Source organism: Gavialis gangeticus, unplaced genomic scaffold (genome assembly GCF_001723915.1).
Source record: "Gavialis gangeticus isolate Ggan-Ray unplaced genomic scaffold, GavGan_comp1, whole genome shotgun sequence".
Classification (NCBI taxonomy): Eukaryota; Metazoa; Chordata; order Crocodylia; family Gavialidae; genus Gavialis; species Gavialis gangeticus.
The window spans coordinates 117,611,735-117,625,468 of NW_017729032.1; the positions used below are offsets into that span (position 1 = coordinate 117,611,735).

Below are 13,734 nucleotides of genomic sequence, written 5' to 3' on the forward strand. Positions count from 1 at the left end.
GGGTGGGGGGCTGGGCTTGATGATCTTCTGAGGTCCCTTACTGCCTTAATGTCTATGAAATCTATGAAATCCCAAAGGTTGCAGGTGGCGAAGTAAGTCTGAGCTAGCCCTGGCTGGTCTCAGATTCTCTGGCCCTACCCCCTCCCCTCTGGACAGGGATTAGGGTTTTGCACCCTATTTGCAAGCAGCAAATTACAGGCTGGAAATCTGCCAGCCTGTGGAGAGATGTTTGCAAAGGAGGAAAGCTGCAGTTTCCCTCTTCAAAGGGGAAAAAAATCCGTGTTTTTCTCCTTTACAGGAGAAAATCCATGTTTTTCCACAGGAAACAGAAAACCCAGATCGCTGATTATGACTCAATTGGATGCATGCACATGTGCTTTACTGCAGAGTTGATTAATTAGCTCCACAGTAATATGTCACCAACTACACGTGCGCCGGTGTTAGGGCACAGTAAATTAGCTGCGCAGTAAGATAGTACTATGTTATGGTGGAGTCATATACTGCACAGAAATGCATGTGTGGATGATGACCAGAACTGCAGCAGTTTGAGCAGCCCCAGGCTGGCAGCAGGCTCTGGGGGTCAGCCACATGGCTCTGCAGTTTCAGCACAATCATGCCCCAGCCAGCTCCTCCATCACCACCACCTGGAGCCTGGGGCTGACCTCTCAAATCTGCTGCCAGCTCAAAAGCAGCTGACTCTGACCCAAACTGCACCAGAGCTTATTGAGCTACCTTAATGGCTCATGGAGATACACCCATTTAGAATGACACTGGTTGGTATTATTATAATAAGTAACAGTGTTTCAGTAAAATAGTGACCCCATTATAAAAAAGTCAGAACTTCTATTTGTTTTTAGAGGGTCTGCTAAAAGTAGAGGAGAAAATCTTTACCATCTTATCTTTTCACTTACGACATTCACTTCTGAGACTGACTTTACTGAGGAAAGAAGCTGGAGTCTGTAACAGGAAATAATCTCCATTCAGTTCCTTTTTTAGGTACCTGATGGGTAAAAATTGACTGAAACATGCTTACAGGTCAAAATGGCACTTTCCAAGTCTTGTATGCTTTGGATGCCAAAGAAACTAAAGCAAAAAACTAGGGAAAGGTTCTTCTAGACTTGTATTCTTTTGAAGGAAGAAATGCTAAGCAGGCTGATCTTGCAATCACAAGACTGGCACATTCTGCTGTCCAATCCATTTTCTCTCATGAAGCATTTTGAGCAGTTTTGGTCATCTACCACTAACAGTGACTCTCTTTGATGGTAGTCACTGGATTTGCGAGGATTTCACTTGAGTGGGAGTCAAATAACTGGATTGGATTGTGTGTATGTGTACGTGCAAATGTATAGTGTCTTTTTTTTCTTTTAAGCATCACTGATATTGCTAGATAAAAGTAAATGATGTATTACTTATTTTTAAAAATGTTAATACCATATTTACTGAAATAGAAAACTACACGTATTATAAGTTGACTCCCCCAGTAATTAGATTCTATATATGGAAAATGTATAAATTTGTTATAATTTTCTAGGTATAGAATCTAATTGTGGTGAAATCAGTCACGGTGGGCCGAGGGTGTACGAACAGGTGGGATTAGCGGCAATTGAGTCTGAGTGGCACACAAGCTTGTGGTTCCAACCAAAGTGGTTTATTTAACTTACGCTTTGATGGCGTAGGCATAGACAATTTCTTCGGTTACAGTATAACACAGAACAACAAAGGAGTCTGTTGGCCCACAAGGTTCCCCAACGAGCCCTTGCGTTCTAGCCGGAGGCTAGGTGTGGCTGCCCGTTGGTTAGTCTTAGGGCTGGTCAACAGCTCATGTAGGGGTAGCAACAAACAACAAAAACTGTAACGTCGAATGAATGTTCCAGAGGTGGTGAGTGAAGCTGAAGTCGGATGCCAGGTAAGTCGAAGTTGTGGTCAGTGGGTAGCGCAGAATTGAGGTCGAAGTTGAAAGCCAAAAGTCAAAAAGTCCGGGAAGATCAAAGCCGTACGAACGAAACGCAATCAGAGACGTAGCGCGAATCCCCGCTGGAGGAGACCGATAGGCCGCAAAGCCTAACTGAGGGACAGTCCCTGGAAACCAGCCTCTGTCCTCAGTTCAGTCGGTCTCCCCCTGAGGGAGGGGCTCACCAACCTTATATACCAATTTAGTGGCCAATGAGAACGTTCCCCTCACAGAATTTTCTAGTCTGATTACGTCAGGCAGTCAGAGAACTGAGCATGCATCCGACTGGGCTTTGTATCTGACTGAGCGTGCGCATAGCAGAAAGTAGGTCAAGCTAGAATGACAGGCCTTCGGGTCACCCAGGAGGCATGTGCTGGCTGAGCCTTGGAATTTTCCACTCATAAACTAAAGTGCGCATGCTAGCTTTGACTCTTCTGTGTTGTCAGTACCCATAACTTAAGATTTTTCCACGACACTAATTATTGGAGATTTACCTTGAATCTACTCCATCTCCACTGCTATAGCAGGGACAATAAATCTGGGGTATCAGAGGGCCCTTTGTCCTCTGCTTCCCCCCAGATGTTTCCCCTGGAAGTCTCTTCCCTCTTCTGTCAGACCCTGTTCTCCCTGTGCATGTGAAAGTGAGGAACAAATTTGAAAACAATACCCTTGAAATTAAGCATGGCCACAACAATTTGCATATAGTATCTATAGACTTAGGCCATCCATAATTGATGCATGCTACTTTTCTCTTTTTTTTTAAACTACTGCAAGTTTTAGTACAGGTGTTTCATAAATGCACTTTTGAGTAGTACTTTAGCTCCTATTTGTTTCTTGTATAAACTATAATTGGTATTACTGCAAAGATAAAAGGCTCATGATTTACCACATAGTTCATGGCACTGGGCCCCACCAGTCAACAGCAGTTCCAGCCATGGTGAACCATGAAATTGCATACCGTTCACCCAAAATCTTTGTTGTACCCTCTTTTAGCCTGGCACATACGATTAGCAGGGTTAGCTGGTCTTCTCTGATTGAAAAAAAAAAGTCCCCAATTTTTAACCCCAAATTCACATTTTTATGTGATTAGAATGAAACACCACTATATATAATAGCATTTCACTTTAATCATGGAAAAACTTGAATTTGGGGTTACTTTTTTTAACTGAAAATTGGGGATCTTTTTAAATCAGAGAAAACCAGGATCCCCAATGATTAGTGTGGCCCCATGCTCCACAGTGACCACACAGCTCAGTACTCTGAGTGGTCATGTCTACATGAGACATTTACTGCCGAGCTGCCTAATATTAGTTCCTCAGTAAAGTCTCTGTGTCTACATTTGCAGGCCTATTAGGCTGCAGTACACTAATAAATGCCACTATAGATTAGTACTTGTAAATATAAGTACTATTCTGCGGCGGAATTATTTACTGTGCAGCAGCGCATGTGTAGATACTGACTCGGCTAGCTGGGACATAAGGGTGCTTCAGTGTGGGGCTGCCTGCCGATTATCCCTGCACTGAAGCATCCTCGTGCATCATCCAGCCCCTCCACAGCACATTGAGCTGGGTTGGAGCAGCCCCATTCTGGCAAACTGACCCCCTGGGTTCTCTGCCAGCCAGGGCTGCTCCAACCTGGCTCAACATGCTATGGTCCTGAGCACACGTATAAATGCAGCTCCCAGGAGCAATAAACTCTGGCGTAATAATGTGCTGCATTAATTTCACATGTAGATGTGTCCAGTATGTGTGCCTACTCCAGATACACCCTCACAAAGGCCTGATGTGTTAATTATCCTCCACTCATGACTGGAACTGGGAGCTCTTGTCACAAATCCTGAGATGCTCCAAAAATATATGTACCGATGAGGTACAGAGCAACCTGGTCTGGCTTCACTTCATGGAGGGTGGGACACAGCAGGTTGATAGAAGAGGCCTCACCGGGCTGTGAGAAGGATTGACAAAGGGATTTTGAATATGCAATGTTGTGGCTTATCATGACTGAAAAAAAGAGTTGGCAGTGAGGGGGATTGCACTTAATGGGCACTGCCATAAGTCTTATTCAGATGTGTTGCACTAACCTATGCTTGTGGTAGATTCTCATCAACATTTTTGGTGCCAGGGAAGGTTGTTGGTGCTTGCTGCAGTCTCTCTGGGTGCTGGCCTGATATTGCAGTATCTCCAGGACTGGTGATCGTTCCCTCCTGGAGTAGCAACTGCCCATTGTTTTTCAAGGGACACACAAAAAAACAGTTCCCATCAGCATGTTTGCCAATGTGGGCCACGTGTTTTATAGTCACGCTTAGTGTTGGCTGAATCTAATCATCTTCATAGTTGGTTTCTATTGCTGAGCACATGCTGCTTTTGGCAGCAGTTAATGATAGACAATGCATTTAGTGAGATTCCTTGTTTGTAATTATAAGATATAAGAGGGGCTTTTTTCCCCATACCATTATGGGGGGAACCTTGTCCTGTATTTGAGTAAATATGGTATAACCATTTTTTTTCTATGTATAGGTATGTGAGTGTGAACAGTAATGCAATGTTCTGCCCCACTTGAAACAATATAATAGACTGGGAATTATCAATCGTTATATAGTACAGACTTCAATTTAAGGAAGAGATGATCTTGCACAGCATCTCAGTTCCATTCAGTATAGCACGTACCACATCCTCTGTTACCCACAGTGACATAACATTTCAACTGCAACAAAGTATTTCATTATTTTAAACTGTTTGTAGTGGTTGTTGTCTCTTAATATAGCTCTGTTTCTTGTCGTATGTGTTAGAGGCTGCTAATAGAAACAGCTAAGGCACTTTCTTTTCTTGCTTTCAACTACTTTTACAACCTTAAGCAAGAAAAAGAGGTGTTACCCATAATATTTAGCACTAGGTCAATGTCCTAGGTATTGTTAATTACACGATATTTTCCTGTCTTTACTTCTGTAATTCACAAATGTACTTCATATCTCCAGATGAAATCTTATACATTAAAATACGGATTCAGCTACCTGTACCTACTCATTTCATTATTTTTAGTATCAGATAATAACCTAGGCAGCAGAATTCCAATCTAATATTTTCTAATACTCAGTGTAATGGGAAATAGACACATTTCTGTGCTTTTGACACTGAATAATCCTAGACTGAATAACGAATAATTTTCTAGAAATCTACCCCTAACATCTCATCTAAGTACTTTACTTATGTATTTTTTCAGCAAATATGAGAATATTCGCTAAATTTCACAGAAACATTTTAACTGCGGCAATAAAATAGTTAAAATGAACATTCCAAAATAGAGAGATAAGCAAGATCTGTGGTTTCTGTTGACTGTAATAACACATTTGTGCTCAGCTGCCTATAATTATATGTTATCTTCTCTAGAAAAAGATGGCTGAAAATTGACATTTAAACCATCTGCCCTTCTTTCTGCTTTTGGTCAGACATCTACAGAGGATGAAATTTGTTAGTGCTTCTCTATTACTTTAGCTTTGCCTCAGGACACATTTACTTAAAGAATAATTGACCTTTCTGTTGTAATGCAGTTCATCTAATAAGTGCTAGAAGCTGCACACATTCCTATTTCTGTATTAAGTATGGATTGATTGTGTAAAAGAGGAAAATTTGATCAATACCAACTGTTAAATGAGAGAAAATGATCAGACACATTCTACACAGAGATATGTTGTCATTATTAAGTCCCTTTCTATAATGTATCGTGGCAATATTGGGCTACTTCATTCAAACGGAGTATGGTTATAAGGAACATACTTACAAATTAATGTAATGCACATGTTACATTCATGAGTAAAGATGATGGGATCTGACTGTAAATTATTGAGTTTTGTCAGTTTGGAGAAAGTGGGTCAGTTTTCTGTGTTTTGAATTACTGATTGCATCTCCAATAGAATAAAAGCAAACTGAAAACAATAAAGATTTTAGAATTGTAACTGAAATCAGAATATACCCCAGCAGATGAGAAATGGTAATTGTTAATATGCAATTCCCTTTTCATTAAATACTTGGGGGATGGGGAAACAGGATAAAAATATATGGATGTTTATTTTGTTTTAATTTAATTTTTGTTCTTAAAGATGGGAAAACACTATAGCTGAAAAGGAGTCTAATGAATATATTTTCAGCATTACAGTCTTGAATTCATTTGTACATTCATGTTACACAGTAGAAATTGTAAATGTAAAACAGCTCTGTGCCTTGTATAGATAAAAGCCTGGGTTTTTTAATACCTGTGTATAACCCCTTGTATCACTTATTTTAATATACTATAGATATTAATGGTAACTAATTTTAACATTCAGGGAAGTGGGACAGCATGAGCTTTCAAATATTTAAAAGAAGATGGAGGCACATGGTTCTTTCTTGCTACAGAGAGCAGAACATGAGGAAATGGGTTTAAACTACAACACAGCAGATTTAGATCAACTCTCTGGAAAACTTCCTAACCTTAAGAGCAATGGGCCCTCACTGTTCAACATCTTCATCAATGAATTGGATGAGGGTGTAAAAAGCACCCTGTTCAAATTCACAGATGACACTAAGATGTGGGGAGAAGTGGGAACACTAGAAGGGAGGAATAGGCTGCAATCAGACCTAGGCAGGTTACAGTGGTGGGTGGATGAGAACAGGAAGGGTTTCAACACTGACAAGTGCAAGTTGCTGTACCTGGGGAGGAAGAACCAGCACCATGCCTACAGGCTGGGGAACTCCCTTCTCATCAGTGCAGAGGCAGAAAAGGATCTTGGAGTCATCATTGATGCCAAGATGAACATGGGCCGGCAGTGTGGGGATGCAGTCAGGAAGGCCAACCGCACCTTGTCATGCATCCACAGAAGCATCTCAAGCAGGTCCAAGGAGGTGATACTCCCCCTCTATGTGGCACTGGTCAGACCACAGCTGGAGTACTGCCTCCAGTTCTGGGCACCGCACTTCAGGAGGCATGTGGACAACATGGAGAGGGTCCAGAGGAGGGCCACTCGCATGTTCAGGAGTCAGCAGGGCAGGCCCTACGAGGAGAGGTTAAGGGATCTGAACCTGTTCAGCCTCCACAAGAGAAGTTTGTAAATGGTACTGACCAGTTTGTAAATGGGATCTAGTGGCCATTTACAAACTGGTCAGAGGGGACCAGCAGGCATTGGGGGAGTCCCTGTTCTTCCGAGCACTACCCGGAGTGACAAGAAATAACGGTCACAAGCTGGCAGAGGGTAGATTCAGGCTAGATATCGGGAGGTGCTACTTCATTGTCAGGGTGGCTAGGATCTGGAACAAACTTCCAAGAGAAGTGGTACTGGCTCCTACCCTGGGGGACTTTAAGAGAAGGCTAGATGAACACCTTGCCGGGGTTGTTTGACCCCAGTACTGTTTCCTGCCATGGCAGGGGGTCGGACTTGATGATCTGCTCAGCTCCCTTCTGACCCTACAAACTATGAAACTATGGAACAAGCTACTTAAAGAAATGGTGGAATTTCTTCACTGGCTTTTTCAAGAGAAATCTCGATCAATGTGGAATAACTTTGAAATAGCATATATCCCTAATTCTGGGCACCTCAACGGTTATTGAGGTGCAATAAACCTAGCAATTTAAAATAGCAATATAATGCACTAAAACAGAAATAAATTATCCAACCAGTAATTTAAATAGCCAACAATGATCATATCTACAGGTTAAGCCTATTTTGCCCAATGCTGCAATTGCTTAAAAAACCTAGCACTTTCTTTTTCTCATGATCAGTCTGTGACTTAGTTTGATTTCAACAAAAGACAATGACAAGTTTGTAAGCTATTAAGTAGTCACAGTCCTTCAGATCATCTCATTTACATATAATGTTGAAAAATGATTAATAAGCGAATAAGTGCCAATAGAGAGAGGGACAAAATGGCAAAAACTTTGACTTGTAACAATGCATGGAAGTATTTTTTGCATATTATTATTGATTGATGCTGTTACTTATTTTCCTTGTGTCTTGATGCAGAGACTTTATCAACAGCCTTCGACTGTATAGGACATTCTATGGAGGCCTGGCTGATCATCTGTGTATTAATGAGCTAGCAGCTGCTGATGGGCTACCTTGTTGGAATGGAGAAGATGTTGTAAAAAGGTACATTTTCATTCTATGACCTACAAAGAACCTTCATGTTTTCTTAGCTATTTTTTTCCTCCAGAATTATTTATAGTAGAACAGTTTTCAAAATTTGCCTGTATTTGGTTAAGAGCCAGTGTTTTGCAAAATAAATGAGTAAATCTTCCGCTGTTTAAAACATAAAATACAGACAGACAAAAAAAAGACCCAACAAAAGGAAAACAATTTCACAAAAAAAACACACAACCTATATTTCACCCTTAACAAAATAAAGGACTAGCTCTCATCGACAGTTTTAGTTTACCACATTTCTGAAGCTTTCCTGGCACTTGTGTTGCTTGCTGCAACAAGGAAGGTTTGACATTTCTGAAATAAAATCAGAGTAAAAGAAACAAGACTTTTCCTTGAGGCTGCAAAAGATCAAGGTTGGTATTTTAAAAGGTTTCCTTTTGTGTGAATATTATGACAACAAACTCAAGCCATTCATCTAAAACTTTCTTGAACTAAGAAGAATGAAGTATATGGCATACGTGCTGCATAGGGGATGCACAGCGGTGCATGTGCACCTGTGAGAATGCTGGTATCTGAGAGCAAGCACTCATGGCTTAGGCAATGGACAGGGGGGCAGGTGGGGTGCTGGTGCCCCCCCAAGAAGTGCCACCAACACTTCTGGGCTCGGCATCCAGCTGCGGGGCAGACCCTGCCTCCCACTGCCACAACCACCTGCAGAAGGCCCCTGCTTTGCCCACTCTTATGGCTGATGTCAGTGTGGTTGCCTGTGGGTGGCCGCTGTCCCCCCACAGCCTCAGGAGGCACATGTTGCTTATGTTGTGTGGTTTAATATATGTGGTTTCTCATGAGCTGGGATCCTGGTTTTCTCTGATAAAAGATAAATCCCCAATTTTTGGTTTAGAAAAAGTAACTCAAAATCCATTTTTCCATTCTTGAAATGAAACACCACTAATATATACATATACATATATAAATGGTAGCATTTCATTTTATCATGGAAAAATATGGATTTTTGTTTACTTTTTTAAATCTGAAAATTGGGGATTTTGTTATCAGAGAAAACCAGGATCCCTGCGCATGACAGCATTAAAAGTTAAGATAGTAAAATAAACTGTTAAAAGGTGAAACAAATACATTACTTTATGTAAGTAGTGACTTGTAGGAAGTCACTCAGTAACAGTGTCAGAAAACTGATAAATTCCCAAGCTCTAAGAGGTATTGTATTTACCCAAATCCAAGATGACTTCAAATTAAAGACAACCCCCCCCAGTAATTAGATTCTATATAGGGAAAATGTCTACATTTCTTATAATTTTCCACATATGGAATCTAATTATCAGAGGCCATCTTCGATTCATCTCTTCTACCAGGGAAAGCAGCAGCTGGGGGGAATGTGGTAGGGGGACAGGTGGCTGAAGGGCCACACCTCTCTCACTTGTGCTCCCTGCAACCTGCCCCCCACAGCAGCACATGCACCTCTATCACCTGTGCCCCATTCTGCCATTCCCCACAACCTCGGCCCCCTGTTTGCCCCCTGCAGCCTCTTTGCCCCCACCTGTACCCCACAAATTCTGCCCCCACAGCTGACTCTCCAGTGGAGCTCCAGCTACATTCCCACAGAGCACATGGAAACTAGGCCTCCTGCCATGTAGTTGTGGAATTAGCAGCTTCAACTTTGGGATGGCCAGGAAGGGGCTAGGGCTTCCATGTGCTACATGCCCAGGAGATAATGAAGCTGGAGCTGCAGTGGAGAGTTAGCAGGGTGGGGAGGAAGCAGAGACTGCAGGTTTCGGGATGGAAAAGGCGGCAGGGAAGTGGGCTGGAGCAGAGGCTAGGGGGCGGGAGGCTGCAAGGAGGGAGGGGAGAGGAGGCTGCAGGGGGCAGCAGCTGTTGCAGCTCTGATTCTTGCCCCAACCCAGGCTTGGGATCAGAGTAGAACTTCAGCAGCCACCTGCTCTCCCCTCCGCCCTCCCTTGTGCTGGAATCCAAGATGCAGGGCTTTTTTCCCCCATGTTGCCTTGGATTCGAGTAAATACAGTAAATCTATGGAACCAATATATATCATAGTGCACAGTACAATGGCATTTTGGATGACAGGAGGAGTTTCAGGAATCTGTAGTTTATTCCTTTTGTTCATTCAGTTCCCAGAGCAAAGATCATTCTGAACTAGAATTACTAGGGGAGATTGGGATTGAAGTTTTAACAAATACATCTTAATCCATCTATATCGGTATCTCTGCTGTTAATACAAAACTGAAGTAATACAAAATTAGATGGGATTAACTTTATACCTTCATAACTTTTTATCAAAGCCTTATCAAAGAGAAGAAGAGGTAAAGAAAACTAATAATGACCATACCACTTCATCTTTAAGTATCTTTTAAATATTTTGTATAGCCTTTGACTTCTATATCTCAGGTTCTGTCTCAATCCTACTTTCAACTCCTTTTATCTTCTTTTTACTCCTCAGATGAATTATAACTTACCTTTACCAAATTTATTGATGAAAAGGTCAAATGGGAAATTTTATACTAAATTATTTACTGGTGGCTGAATTTCAAATATTACTACTTTCTATTGCTTATTATCTTGCTATTAGTATAATTTATACCCAATTTTGCAATCAGATATTATAATACAACTGTACTATTATATTTTAAAAAGAAATATGAATAGATCCTGCAGTACTTATCCAAGGGCAAAGAACTCTCAGTGTAGGATTTTATCCTTCTATAGTGTTTGAAAATAAATTAAAAAAATAGTTACACCCTTGATCCAGTAGTAATCCAAATAGCATTTAGTTGATTTTTAGTGAAATAGCGATGAAAAAAGTTACACATATGTTACTATTTATTATTGTTGTTATTGCTATTACTATTACTATTTATTATTGTTGTTTTTGTTATTGTTGTTATTATTTCAAATATATGCCTGACCTTATATAAAAAAACACCTTGGAAACTATACATGGTAAGTTGTTGCATTTTCTTTGTAATTCTTTCCACTAATATCCAGGAAAAAAAGAAAAGAAGGAAATATTTTTTTTAGTTTCTATGGACCTCATTACATGTTACTCTAAGTATATGTTATATATAGATTGTAGTAAACATTAATATGCCTTAGAACAGGGGTGAGCAATTATTTGGGCTGGGGAGTCACTTAGGAAGTTTTGGTGAGTTATCACAGGCCGGGTTAGAATGGCCCTCCCCCCCTCCTCCCCCCTTGCACTGGGTCAGCACTGCCTCCCCCCCAAAAGCTTGCCAAAACTCTCTAAGCGGCTCTGCTTTATGCTGGTCTGGGAGACTGGGATGGGGGCATGGATGGGAGGGGAGTGGCATCCAGGTGTGAGCTGGGTGGATGGGGCCAGGGCTTGGATTGAGGGGTGTGACAGCAAGGGGCTGGGGCCTAGGGCAAAGCCACGATCTGCCCCCTGAATGTACCTGTGATGGGCACTATTTCCATGGGCAGGAGTGTGTTGGGAGTGGATCATGGCTCTGCCCCAGGTCCAGGCCCTATGCTGTCACTGCCCCACAATTCTCGAGTTTCCATGAAGACTGGCTGTGACCCACATGGTCAAGGTGCATAGCCATGTGGATGGCATAGGTTGCAGGTGGGTGAGGAGCAGTGCCTGGGAATGAGATGAGTGGGTAGAACCAAGGCTGTTATCTTGGGGCAGTGGTAGCATAGGGCTGGGTCCCAGGGCAAAGCCACAATTTGCTCCCTGCATACCCCTGCCTGTGGAGCTGGTGCTTTTTGTAAGGATGTGTAGGCATCAGATCACAGCTTTTCCCTGGGCCCTGGCCCATGCTGTCACTGCTTCATGATCCTGCCCTGTCATCCCAGCTCTGTCCATCCATCCTGCTCTTGGATGCTGCTCCCTGCAAGCCTATGTCCCCATCCAATCCACCTGGCCACTTGCTCTGCCCTTAAATATCCTGCCCCCAGTGATGGGTGCAGGATGAATGGGTTCAGGTGCCCAGGCAGTGAAGCCAGGGCTGGTGGCAGCCAGGAGCCACTGCTAGTGGACTGTGGGAAGCAATCCCAGCCTCCACACTGCCTCAGTCCTGCTGCACACCTGAGGGCAGCAGGACTGGCTAAACATGCCACAGCTTGGGCTGCCCCTCATGTCTGGACTGGATGGGGCTGAGGGACACACCATGGGCAAGACAAAATCCCTTAGTGGGCTGAATCTGGCCTTCAGGCCATATTTTGCCCAACCCCGCCTTAAAAAGTTTTCTGAGCAGTATCACATTAATGCTTGGTACAGTCTAAACACAGATAGTAGTTCTGCACTGGAGTCTTGTAACATCTCCAGTCTGATCCCAGTGCTGATTCAGAAATCAGCTGTTGTTCAGTCTCAGTCCTGGGATTGTTCCAAGCTTGTTCAAGACTCTGGTGCAATCCCATTGCTGAGAGGGAATATCAGCAGTTTTTTTTTTATTTTAGGTTTGGGATCATACCAGATCTGATTCAAGGCTTCAGTTACAAGGGCTAGGAGCAACATTGGCACAGCACAGGAGCTCGTTCCTGCCCCCATACTGCACTGGACTTGATTCAAAGTTCCCATATAGTTTGGAGGCTGGGACTAGTTCCTGTGCTGATGTCACTCCAAACCCTTCACACCAGAAGAGACTTGAACTGACTCATGCAGTTTGGTGTCAGTGTCATTCCCAGCCACTGTGCTGCATGGAAGATTTGAACTGTCAAAGCTGCAGGGGGGTAGGGGTGTCATAGATCACACCCCTGCTCCACCATTGCCTGGCTGGTACAAGGCTTTGGTGCAGTAGGGAGGCTGTGAGCCTGACAAACAACCTTTTCAGGTTCCCAATGCCCATCACACCAAACTCTCCTGATTGTGCTACCTCCATAGAGCAGTCCAATTTTAGCTCAAGACATGTTGATACGATCTGGAGATACTCCTTGCCAGAAAAGGCCTTATTTTACTACTCTACAATGATGCTTTCTCTACTTCTTGAATGCTCAGTTATAAGTTCAGTTAATGTATCCTTAATGTAATGTGTGACAAGGCCCATTTAATAGTGAAGATACAGATATAAACAAAGACTTTGGGACCCTTATTCCTGATGTTGTTTGATCTCAATTTAGCTTCTTCTTTATAGCTGGCTGCTTTGATTTTTAGTTTTGTTTTCTTAACTTGGTTTCACAGGTTTAGCTTTAACTGTCCAGAAAACCTGATGTTTATATGTATAAAATATTTAAATAGTTAAATAATACTCATTGTAACTGGGGATTAGGATTCCCTAGGTTTCTCCAACTTGTTAGTTACAGGTTAGTCCTTCCAACCTGGAAATAAGAGAGATGAAAGTAGTCATGCAGGCTATTATTCAGTAGCAAATAGATAAATGTAAGTACACACTTAAGTCTCATTGAAATAAATTGACTTTAAAAGCTACTACCATGAGAGGTACCATCATCTTCCTGAGATTTGGTTCTATTAATAGAAGTAAGCCAAAGAGTTATAAACTCCAATTCTAACCTATGTTTTGCTGTCTAAGGCAGGGGTGGACAAAATATGGTTTTCAGGATCCCCAAAATGTTTAGAAAGTATTTATCTGCTCCTGGCTGCCTGTCAAAGATGACAAGAGCCAGGGACAATAGGACCCAGGGGGAGCAGGCAGCAGGAGGCAGCTAGGCCCGCCCACCCCCAGCA

The 13,734-nt window shown here is 42.4% G+C and overlaps 1 protein-coding gene across 1 annotated transcript in view; it reads left to right on the forward strand.

Annotated features, from left to right (window-relative positions):
• GPC5 (glypican 5) overlaps window positions 1-13,734 on the forward strand; it is a 1,496,686-nt gene that overhangs the window by 428,325 nt on the left and 1,054,627 nt on the right. The window contains exon 5 of the mRNA XM_019524895.1: window positions 7,944-8,069. Within this exon, the coding sequence (XP_019380440.1) occupies window positions 7,944-8,069 (126 nt within the window). The remainder of the gene's footprint in view (window positions 1-7,943; window positions 8,070-13,734) is intronic.